General features: G+C 46.0%; 1 protein-coding gene across 1 annotated transcript in view; it reads left to right on the plus strand.

Moving 5' to 3' along the window:
• lrmp (lymphoid-restricted membrane protein) overlaps positions 1-12,640 on the plus strand; it is a 36,628-nt gene that overhangs the window by 10,961 nt on the left and 13,027 nt on the right. Inside the window, exons 14-21 of the mRNA XM_062517897.1 lie at positions 194-331; positions 5,608-5,709; positions 6,819-6,961; positions 8,064-8,172; positions 8,761-9,118; positions 10,476-10,525; positions 11,535-11,646; positions 12,043-12,184. Coding sequence (XP_062373881.1) covers positions 194-331; positions 5,608-5,709; positions 6,819-6,961; positions 8,064-8,172; positions 8,761-9,118; positions 10,476-10,525; positions 11,535-11,646; positions 12,043-12,184 — 1,154 coding nt within the window. The remainder of the gene's footprint in view (positions 1-193; positions 332-5,607; positions 5,710-6,818; positions 6,962-8,063; positions 8,173-8,760; positions 9,119-10,475; positions 10,526-11,534; positions 11,647-12,042; positions 12,185-12,640) is intronic.

Genomic DNA, 12,640 nt, shown 5'->3' on the forward strand with positions numbered 1-12,640 from the left:
CATTATCAGACACAGGGGCCGTTCAATACACTTTACATTTTGCTCTTTCAGCAGGGCAAAGATGAGATAAAACATGGGGGAAAAAGTTGTCTTCACTGTTTTTGTGTTTACAGTATGTACACATGTTCTCTTAACGTGTGTGTGTGTGTGTGTGTGTGTGTGTGTGTGTGTGTGTGTGTGTGTCGTCTTCTAGGGTGTGGAGCGTTTCTCCACCTCCATGTGTATGGCGTCTCCGCTGGACGAGACTCTGGACAGAGAGGTGCTGTTGCTCATGCAGGGCCCCACGCCGGAGCAGCAGTCCCTGGAGTTCAGGAGCCTCATCCGCAGACTGGTAACACTCGCCTCTGGAAATAAACGCAGCACACGTAACGAGAGACAGAGACAAGTGTTTTCGGGACTCAGAGATTACATTACATTACATTACATTTAGTAATTTCATACTGTATGTGTCAACTATACTACAAGGGATTACATTGTCCCCGGAGCTAAACGCAGCACACGAGAAACAGAGACAAGTGTTTTCGGGACTCAGAGATTACATTGCATTACATTACATTTAGTAATTTCATACTGCATGTCAACTATACTACAAGGGATTACATTGTCCCCGAAGCAACTCGGGCACAGCAGTGGAAGCAGGGATTTGAACCGATAACTTTCAGGCTTCTGCACACTAGCCCAGTTCCCACTAAGTCATTTTTTTATACGAGCAAACATCCAACTTCTCTGGAAAGCTCCCTGAAGTGTGTGAATTAGTATCTCCCGCTATTTTCATGTGAGGGTGAGAGACCGAGAGAAAGGGACCAGTGAGAATTAGCCTGATTACCATCGACTTTCAAAGGCTCTGCGAGACTTTAGTCTGACCAACAGCCTGTGCTAACACGGTTTCTCCAAGCGCTGGTTGACCCGCCTCCTTTAAGTGCCTCGATTTGCTACTGGTCGATGTCAGAAAGCGGTTTGCAGAGTTTAAACCAATAACAACACTCTTTCCTCTGCCTTGAACACGCCTCTACCCAGAGCCGTTGGAGCTGCTCAAAGTTGATTGGTTCTCGACCAAAGGGGGCAGTTCCGCAGATTTCGGGAACTCAGAAATCCTTCCCGATTAGCAGTTGACCAGACCAGCGACAGCAAAAGCCTGAAGGCGTTACGTCACTGGGAGGGCGTGCCAGGCTAAGTGAGAATGACAGACAGAGCGTTAGTGATCAATCTCTCTTTATTATGACGGCCATGCTAGTGAATCTGTCAATGATTCCCGGGACACTGAAAGACCGGCCTGCCCGAAACTAATTAAAATAGCCCCACATCATCACATACCCTTCACCATAGCTAGAGATCGGCATGGTAGTTTTTTTCCAGTAGGCCTATTAGCCTGTTTGACTTGCATTGAGCTCAATGAGCATCAAACAGGCTAATAGGCCTACTGGAAAAAGCGCCATGCCAATCTCTAGCTATGGTGAAGGGTATGTGATGATGTGGGGCTATTTTAATTCCAACGGTCAAGGGAACTTTATCAGGATGCATGATATCCTGGATCCATGAAATAGCTGGCCTTAAAAAATAAAAATCTGCCTGCCCCCATGTTAACCTATGTGTTAAATTCCCATAGGGTTACATAGGGGTCAAATACTTCCTTCCCCCTAGCATTTAGGAAGAACATTTATTTATTTACGAAACATTCTTCAATCACAAAGAAAATTTTTGTACTTAGCGGTTTTATTTTTACTACGTTTTTGAATTAAGACATTAAGATTTATTGTCAGGATGATTTTATATTCCTCTTTTTAGGCAACTTTAGCATGGTATCAAATACATTTTCTCTTCACTGTATATTTAAGAAATGAATTGAGGAGAAACGGTGAAGTCTGGCTTCTGGTTTGGGTTTTATTGATCGTTTTGATGGTCCTTGTTCTCGTCAGCCGTCTGCTGCTTTGTCTTCCCGCCTGAAACTTCCTCCTCGGGACGTTTTGTGTGGCACTCCAGAAACAGACCTCCCGCTCTTTCTCTTTTTTCATTCGTCCTTCTGGAGATAAACAAATTGGCGGAGCATTTAATTAAATTAACTGCGAACCATTTTGATGTTTTAAATGTGTCACTTTTTACACTATTCTACTTTTTGCTCTGAGCTCAAGTCAGTTCTGGTGATGCAAGGCTACTTCTTACACCCAATGTGAGCTGATGTATTCTACTCACCCAGAGTCCAACTTCCAACTCTTTGTCCAGGAATGTGTCCAGGTCATCCAGAACATGTAGGACTTCAGGTATCTCCATGGGTTTAGTGCAGTCTTCAGGTATCTCCATGGGTTTAGTGCAGTCTTCAGGTATCTCCGTGGGTTTAGTGCAGTCTTCGTCAACTTTGTTGTCAAGTTCAGTTTTGGAAGGCTGGACCTCCTTCGCCTCATTTATTAGGAAACTTTGTAGTTCCGACTTCCTTTTGTATTTCCTTTTCATTTCTTCTGCGTCGTCATCAGCGTTCACTCTCAAAGTCTCCAGTTCATTCAAAGCAGATAAGACATGGTCAGGGAGCTCATCTTCAAAAGTCCTGTTATCTAGTCCATTTTTGCTGTTCTCATTCTTCTTCCTCAGCTCCTGCATTAGGAGCTTTTGTAGTCTCTTCTTGGTCTTCTTTCTGTTCTCTTTCTTTTTAGTCTCATCCACCTTATCAATGTTGACTCCCAAAGACTCCAGCTCTCTTTTTACTTCCACCAGTCCTTTGTTTTGAACTATTTTCTTAATTTTTTTGCATTCATCCTGCCGTGCTGCCAGGCAGCAGGATAAAAACCAGCAAAACTTCATTATAATCTGTTCGCCAGAAATCACAGTTTGAATATGAAATGATCAACAAATCTGAAACCAGCCAACTTCTACACAAACTCAAGCAAAAGTGCACAAAAATTCCAATTTAGCCTGTGTTATGTTCTATGGCATCATGATGTTGCCTAGCCACCTTTGTGATCCTAACGGAATGGTTTGACATCAGACTAATTGTTACCAGTTCAATGCATCATTCAATGGAATCTTTTGAATCACTGTCTCTCTTGACTCTTTTGATTTAGTTATCCTCATAACCATAGATATATATATAGATGTATATGTCTATGCTCATAACCATATTTATTTTCTAGACCATGTTTATTTAGCATTTTTCATACAAAGCGCTTTATTATATACAGTATAGGAAAATAAAGTGATAATGATAGATTTGAATAAAAAATATAGGAGCATGATTCATTACCATCTTAACCTTACTAGAACTTACACGCCCACCGGACACGTACGCGGTGCGCCGCGACAATAAACAAATTAGAACTCCATTGTTTTCAATGACGCAAAGCCCACTGGAAACGTCTGCCGCGCAGCAGCCGCACAGAGATAGAAAACTATTCTAAAATCCTGCGCATCAAGCCCAGATCGCCGAACGGCGTGTCCGGTGGGCGCCGGGCTTTAGTTAGAAGTCATTAGGTTGCAGAATTAGCCACCACCTCCTGTATAACACCCACATACACACTTATCAGTCTGCAGAAACCATGTTAAGGGGGGGAAACACAAGAAAACCAACAACTAATGGCATCTGTCAAAGAACATGATTGCCTAGATTGTTGGCAATGATTTACATATGTTGTACTTGTACATGTTATAATGTACAACTGTGAAGTTTCAGTTCTTATTCAGTTCCACGCTCAGCTGAAATTTAGATATCTCATTAATAAATGAGTCAACTATCCAAAATTTATTACAGCTCTGAAAATAAATAAGAGACCACTGTACATTTCTCTGATGGTGCAGACTGACATTCGAATGAGTTGACAGTCAGGGATGGCCACTGGCCAGTATGAATATAAAATACTAAATATTATTTTGTAAGCTGTATTTGATTGGGATGAGGAAAATGCCTTCATATTTTGTATCAAAATACAGTACTTCAGTGTTTTGTATTATTAAAATACTGCAAAATTACGTTACATTTTGTACTCGATTGAAAAATAGTATTTTTAGTATTTTCAAAATACAAAATCCAGTATTTTATTCTGATTCATGGCATGGCTGCTGTATTTTTGATGGTCATAATCAAATTTACAGTGGTCTCTATAACAGTCAACTCATTCAAATGTCACTCAGCAACCACAGGATGACATCAGGAACATGTGCATTGGTCTCTTAATTTGTCCAGAGCTGTATGTTGCCCTGATGTTAGGCTGCACACATGTAGACCAAAATGAGCTAAAAAGGTGTACTCAAAATGGCCGGGTTTCCCAAAATTGTTAAGAAGCTCTTAAGTGCTAAGAACTTCTTAGGAGCGTTGTAAGAATGTTCTAAGAACGCTCCTAAGAAGTTCTTAGGACTTAAGAGCTTCTTAACGATTTTGGGAAACCCGGCCAATATCTCTTCCGAGTTGGTAGGTCTGCACAAGTGGCAGTATATATCCTACCACATGAAGGTACTAGTGCCAGGTCCAACATCCATTTCTCAATCTCAGACACATCCCATTTCTCTCCCATTCATTTCCTGTCTACGTTCCACTGTCCTGTCAATTAGGGCTGTTGTGTTTTTTCGTTAGTTTTTTTTTTTTTTTTTTTGAGTTGTGAGTTTGGAATTTTTAGTATTCTGACAGAAAAGCACTGGCATGGCACTGGAGAGTGCTCCATTACCGCACCTCATCAAAACATTCCTCCCACACTGCTCTGTTTATTTGTTTATTTGGACAACATTATCTCCACCTCGGTTGTATGTTTAACAGGCACAGCCAATGTACAGTACTCATCCAAACCCTTGATAATAATGGAGGGGATGGCCCCAGCCGTGGCGCCACTGGCTGGGGCACCTGCACCGCACGCCGGTGACCCGGGTTCGATTCCCGCCCCGTGGTCCTTTCCGGATCCCACCCCAACTCTCTCTCCCGCTCACTTCCTGTCTCTCTCTACTGCCCAAAAAAATATACTTTAAAAAGAAAATAATGGAGGGGATGAAATATAGGAAGCAGGTATGAGACCTGGTACGGGTACAATGAGAAGGAGGAATAATGAGGATGCATCAAGATGCAGTGAGGGAACCAGAGGAGGACCTGCTGAGAAGGAACATGAGACACAGATGTCATGTGTAAAGACTGGCACCCACCGGACCCGACGTTCAGTGGTGTGCCTTAATAGCCTACTGTAAAAGAGAACAGCATAGATTAGAGTAGGGGTGCTAACTGGGCCCAACTGGCTACAGCATCCATACCATTTTGGGGAACCCGGGTTGGAGTGTGGCCCTGGTCATTTCCGGATCCCACCCAATCTTTCTCTCAGTGGCTTCCAGTCACTCTTCACGGTCCTCCATCTAAAGGCAAGAGCCCAAAGATATATATATACTGTATTTAAAAAAAAAAGAATAGAGGGCTCAGACATTCACCAGGCCATTTAAACATTGAAAGAGATCATTATATTTAACAGCTTGGTACATTTCTGATGGGATTTCCTTTGCTTTAAACTCATAGAATGGAAAGGAATGTCAACTTGGATGAAAAGAGGCAGGACTCGGATAGGTTGTTGTACCGTAATTCCTTGTTCTTGCTTGGTTACTGTTCATCTAATCCTGTGTTTTGGTTTGTGTTGGGTTTTTGTGTTCTAGAGGAAAGAGTTCCAGGAAGACCGTTACACTGTTCTATCAGCATTGAGGAACCATTCAGCTGCTCATGAAGGACAGGATATTTCCTCCAATCAGAAACTTCAGGTGAGACGGTGGCTGGGCCTTGGCTGAAGAGATTTTTTCCCCTACCACACCTTCATGTCTGTGAAACACATACCTTTGTTTTAATATGTCCTCTGAATATGAATGTTGGAGGACCGGTATCCTAGAAGCCAATTACAAAAACAATTATGTGTAATTACATGTGAGTGAATAAGTGTGTGTGATAAGTGACGTGTATGTATGTGTGGGCAGATGGAATGTTTACTAGTGCTTGTAGCATTAGCGGCTAGAGAATGCAGAGGAGTTGTTTGTTTAGCGATTAGGGCCACTTGTGCAGTTAGCTTTTTCATCATGCTGAAGATTACGTAAAATGGCCGCGCAGCTCACACCTCCTGGGATCCCTCTACCTACTTTATTATATAACCCCTCCTCTCGCGCCTCTCTAGCCCCGGCCCACCTCCCGCCCACCCCATTTCCTCTGCTCTCTCAGGCAGAGAGGAACACTCAGTCTGTGTGCTGCGGAGCGTGAAGATGTGAATGTGTGTGTGTCTGTCATATACACACACACACACACACACACACACACACACACACACACACACACACACACACACACACACACACACTCACAAAGACACATACTACCGCACACATACGAACTCGCATGCACACACAATTGCATAGAAACACTTGCACTCACAAGGCCACACACACACACACACACACACACACACACACACACACAAACGCACATCAAAATAACGACACACAAACACACACAATCAGTCCCTTCTGACCCTCCCCTCGGGCGGTATTGTTGCGTGTTTGTTGCTGTCCTGTGCTGTGCTCTGCTCTGTTATAGAGCACATAGCATGTGGGCTGCTAGTTCAGCTCAGGGGTAAACGGCTCACCACAGATCTACCCTCGTTTAGTAGTTCACTCTTTCCCCCTGTTTTGTTTTGTTTGTTTTCTCTCTCTCTCATCCACTTACCCTATTTGTGTTTCATTGCTTTTCTTTCTTCATTTTTTCTATCTTTCTTTCTTTCTTTCTTTCATTTTCACTCTCACGCCTCTCAAAGATTCTCTCTCTCTCTCTCTCTCTCTCTGAAGTGAATAGATTGGTGCTTAATGATCTCTGTGCCCCTCTGTAGGTTGAGTGGGAGCGGCGTCGGCAGGACTGGGCCCAGGTTCTAGAGCAGCTGCAGCAGTACACCGACTCCCTGGAGAAGGAGCTGCTCAAGATGGCCAGCAACATGCGCCGCTCACGCACCGAGATCCTGCACCTGTCCGTCAGGTGAGCACCACCCCCACCCTTTGTACTCCCATCCTTGACCGATCGTGTGTGTGTGTGTGTGTGTGTGTGTGTGTGTGTGTCATGAGTATGTGAATGAGATTGATAATATCTCTTTCTTTCCTGCTTATCAAAAGGTCATGGAGGACATTTGTTCAAATGTTCATTATCTTATATTTGCAGTTGCTTCATTTCTGCCGTCTGTTTTGCCATCTGTTTCTCCTATCTCTCTGCTCCTCTCTTCAGTTCTCTTTCCTGTAATATTCTGAGCAGTACAGATGTAGAACTAGCCGTGGATCTGCTGAGGAGAATTTAATCTCCACAGAAAGTGAAGGGTCACGTTATTGCCTCCGTGTCCTTGGCAACCACCGCTGTCGGCTTTAGCTCGAACTGACTGACTTGAGCGGAATGATTGACACCTGTGGGGGGGGAGGAGCCATCTAAGAACCGCCCCCCTTCACGGAGGAGGTTATGGCTGGACCTTATGCTCTTCCCGCCCACCTCACATCAACTCCATCTTTGGCTCCAGACTGAAGATATTTTTCTTACTTTTTCTTTTTTTTCCCTTCTTCTTCTTTCTTTCTCTAAACGAGACTCGTGCATGAGTTTTCTAGATTGGATGGGGGTGGGCGGAGGTAATGGGGGGGGTGTTTTGCAGAGTGTATGGAGGGGGCTGGATAAAAAGTGAGTCGTGCAGGATTTCGGACGCTGTTAGCAGTCGGAGGTGTGGAAACGGACCAGGCCGTTCGCTGGGCTAGCAGCCGCTACTGTGTCAGCCCTGTAGGTTTCTGGGAGAAGCGGAGGCCTTGGACAGAAGTCGGGGGGGCCATGGGACACTGCATGGGCCTGCGGATTGGGTATAATATGTCTGCCTTCTAGACGCCTGTGCGCTTTGTCATATCGGATGAACACCTCTCATCGTTTGAGTTCACTGTTGTGAGGCAGTTAGGCAGGAGTACTGGACTGGGTGTAGGAAATGTTAGGTTAAAGGAAGTTACTGTGCCAATGTTTTGTGAAGTGATTGGATACTGATGCTCTTCCTTCTCTCTCTGTGTGTGTGTGTGTGTGTGTGTGTGTGTGTGTGTGTGTGTGTGTGTGTGTGTAGGGTTCAGGAACAGGAGAATCAGAAGCAGCAGCTAAAGGATGACCTGGACCAGCTGAAAACCCCGCAGGACAGCAGAGAGGCCAGCTGCCAAACGCCTGATGTACCACAGGTAGGGGAGGCCGTGTGTGTTTGTGTGTGTGTGTGTGTGTGTGTGTCAGTGTGTCAGTCAGCACACATCTCAGAAGCTGCAGATATCGACTTCATGGGTAGATGTGTGTTTATCAGAGGTCATCACCACCATTAAGGGCTTTTGCTGTTGGCATGTGAACCAGGTGCGTCATTGGTTTATTTTAGAGCAGAATCACTGGCACACTGTTTTAGTGGAATGGAGAACATTTCCACACAGACATGAGAGCGCAGCTCTCACAGAGATACCACCGCACTATGGGAGTTTAGCTGCCCACTCATAACGCCTAAGTGGGGTGTCTGCGCTCTCTCTCTCTCTCTCTCTCTCTCTCTCTCTCTCTCTCTCTCTCTCTCTCTCTCTCTCTCTCTCTCTCTCTCTCTCTCTCTCTCACACCCCCCCTCCCCCCCGAAGTGTTCCAGCTACTGTATGTTTTTCTCTTCTGTCGCTGTCGATCACAACACACTCTCAGCTTCCCCAGTGTTGATCAGCTCCACTGTGGATGTACTTACTCATCTGTACCAGAGTTCATATTGAGTGTGTGTGTGTGTGTGTGTGCGTGTGTTGGTTCAGGGTGAAGAGGACCAGGATGCTCCATCGTTGGAGTGGGAAGAAGAATACGTGATTCCAGAGTCGCCGTTGCCACCGCCATCGGCGATCGCCCAGAACGGCGCCCCGCTCAGCGGAAGCAACGAGTCGTCGGAACCGCAGGACGCCGGAGGAGACGCGAAGCGGCCCGAGGAGGTGAGGTCAGGAGGAGGCGGCGAGGAAGAGGAGGAGGAGGAGGAGAAACAGAACGACAGCGAGCGGGGAGAGGAAGGGCAGCTGGACTCGGGCGTAGAGGAAGAAGAGACGCCGCAGGGCGAACTTGCCCGCTCACGGAGCGACATTCCGGAAGCCTCCGAGGACAGTCCCCACGCCGAAACCACAGGTCAGTTTGGCGAGGGCAACGAGGGACCGGTAAAGTTCTCCAACCAGACCGCATTAGAGCCCATTTAGTCAGGTCCTGTTTACTGACTCTAATGGGGCTGCTGTTGGTACTTGGCCACAGTCTGCTAATCTTCACACACAGGCACACACAGGCTGTCTTTGAGAGTGTGTGTTTGTGTGTGCGAGTCTGTCTTTGTGCTCATGCTTGAGTGAGAGCCTTTTAGAGAGAGTGTGTGTGTGTGTGTGTGTGTGCTCGCTGAAAAGACTACCTGTGATGGATATCAGGCACAATCAGAAGACATTAGAGACCATGCTGTGAGAATTTGAGCATTGATGTGGATGTAGGCCTGGGGGGCAGGAGGGGGTGGGGGGGGGGTGGGGGGGCAGTCACTAATCCTTTGGTTTTGTCGATGTTTGACCATGTCTCTTGCTCCATGCACCATGCTCCTTTTGACCGTGAGTCTGTCTGTGTGTGTGTGTGTGTGTGAGAGACCAAGAGAGAGAGAGTGAGTGTGTGTGTGTTGGGGTCTGGAAGGATGGAGCAGCGGTTGCGTTTACTCTGTGTCAGCCTCTGCCCCGTCTCGAGTGGATTAGCATCTCCGCCTTAATCCCCCAGTGGTCACAGGGCAGCCAGCCATCCACGGCAGCTTAAGGGCCTGGCTGCTCTGACAGTAGCCAGGGCAGAGTGGACCCCGTTGGACCCTGGCCTTCTATGGCTGTCCCCATGGTCTCCGCAGGGGCCCTACCTTCTTTGGCCAGGCCTCGCTGATTCAGACCTGTGTGTGTGTGTGTGTGTGTGGTATACAGCAGCACACTTGGAAGCAATTAGTCGCACACACACACACACACACATACATACACTCTCACACACAGACACACACGGCCTTTGTCTCACACACACACACACACACATATATGCATACGATCACTCACAAATTGGTAGAAGTGTATAACCACACATGGACACAAACACACATTCTCACAAATCCAATCCAACCATGTCTGACTGCTTCTCTCTCAGACCCCCGTAATCTGGGCTGCCATTCACCCGTCTCTACCCTAACCCCACACACACACACACACACACACACACACACACCCTCCAAGCCTTCCTGTGTCTGCATGACTGAGAGCCAAGCACTGGAGAGAGAGCGAGGGAAAGAGAGAGCTGTCATAATTAGACATGGCACATCCTGGTGCTTGTTTTTGTATCCATGACTGGAAGTATTTTTTGTGCTGTCTGGATGATGTAAAAAGCCTCGATGTGAAAAGTGTGAGTGAATTTAAAATGGATGTGTTGAATGCTATGAATGGGTGGGGAAAAAAGTTTTGATTACATTTGTTTGTCTCTGTTTCAGAATCCCCACAGCCACAGACGGAAGTTGTAACAGAATCCAGTGGACAACAGGTAGATTATGTTTTCCATTTGTAACTGCTCTAGTCTAGTTTGCCCATCATGAGAGAATGGTTTAGACATGGGTTTAAGCCTAGCTCTAGACTTAAAAGTAAAACTTCAGGACTAGACTTGATTCATGTAGGGGGAAACTGATCAGTAATGTGTAAAGGATCTAGTTCGACTGCTTGTGTGTGCCAGATTCTCTGCGAAGCCCAATTTGTGCCTTGATCACTGTGCTGATGGATGTGTGATGGTCAAGATCCTGAAGACATTAGACCTATTAGAGCTGTCAAAAATGCCTTGGACAACTGAATGTGTACGATAAGCTGTGAAGACCAGTTTTTAACTCTGTGATAAGTTCACATGACTGGACTGAAAGCGGCTGAACTTTTTTCACCATGAACTCAAAAAAGCCCATCTGTTTTGAGGAATGAGGAGTCCGGCCACTTCCCATTGCCATCGTCCCTCGTTCACATTCCGTGTGCATAGTCAGGCCATTGTTCTCCCGCTCATCAGTGTGATTTCGGCTTCGGGTCATTGGCCGACTCCGGTCACATGGTTGACTGTTACCATGATGATCCTTTTTAAGATGGGGATGCTCCTTCCTGGCGTGTGCGTGTGCGTGTGTGTATGTGTGTGTGTGTGGCAAACAGGAAATGACGACGTGTTGGTCAGCTAGGCCAGAGAGATCCAAGCTAATAAGGAAACATATTTTGGACATTTGATCCCTGAGCAGCCATCGTGGGCTAAAAATAGGCTTTCAGGAACAACGTAGTTCACACCTGAAACGGCACACACACTCTTACTTTACCCTCTTGGAAGAGCTGAGTAGACAAGTAGACGCCACAGTCCAGTGACCCGGAGAGGAACAGCCATGTTGGCATCTGCTTTGACTTGCCGGTCGAATATGCCCTCATAACTGTAGCTGATTTGATCGGTTCTTGCGAAGTGTAAATGACTGTAAACAAAAATAAAAATCCCTTTTTGACTGAAGTTGGTTTTGCCCCCATGTGGCCCACAGGAAGGAGCCAACTTCCCAGAATGCACTGCGCCTGAGGACGCCCACAAGCAGACTGCGTGTGCTGAGCAACGAGATCCTGCTCCTCTTCCTCCCACACACACTTCAGCAGCTGGTGAGGATGGACTGTGCTGTGTGTAAAAACACACAATCTTTTTTTTTCTGTTCCTCCATCTCCTCTATGCTACAGTGCCCATCTCTCTCTCCCTCTCTCTCTCTCTCTCTCTCTCTCTCTCTCTCTCTCGCTTTCTGTCCATCACTCTCTCTTTCTCTCTCTCTCTCTCTCTCTTTTCTTGTATAAGTAGTTGGTGAGTAATGCAGTAGTTTGGCGTGCTGGTGATGTTGTACCTGAGACAAGAAGATGATTCATTGCTGTGCATTGTTGCATTTTCACACATGGACTTGAAGAGTGTGTGTGTGTGTGTGTTTGTGTGTGTGTTTTATGCCTTGCATTAAGTGTGCTCTTGGACGTCCTTGTTCAACACTGTTTTCTGCCTTTTTTTCCCCTCAGACCCTGTGCCCTCTGAAACCAGCCAGGCCAACCCAGTGCTGGAGTCCCTCCCTTCAGAAGAAGCTTCCCCTGGACAAGAGGAGATGGTCTCTCCCAGCAACACACCTGCCGAGCTGGGTGAAACCATTTCTCCATCTCCCAGGTGAGGTCTTTGGTTTGTTTTTGCTTCTATTGCTTTGATACAAGCCTTACAGTGTTTTGCTTTACTGTAATGTATGACACATGCATATTAGCAGTGAAGGATAGCAGCACTACATTTGGGTAATGAAGACATTTGTTTTTTTTTTGTTTTGCCTTAAGCCACATTTGCCTTTCAAAGCAGTGTGGGGGATGGCTGGGTGAGTGTGTGACTTTGATGAGGTGTTTTGCATGGTGACCAGAGCACCTGCAAGAGGGTTTAGACACATACATTACATACATACATACATACATACATACATACATACATACATACATACATACATACATACATTACATACATACACACACGTACACACACATATAGACAAGATCACACTCACACACTGTCTTGCCCTCTTGTCACTCTTGTTCTTCTCTCTCCTACACACACACACACACACACACACACACACACAGG

Source organism: Sardina pilchardus, chromosome 17, assembly GCF_963854185.1.
Source record: "Sardina pilchardus chromosome 17, fSarPil1.1, whole genome shotgun sequence".
Lineage (NCBI taxonomy): Eukaryota > Metazoa > Chordata > Actinopteri > Clupeiformes > Clupeidae > Sardina > Sardina pilchardus.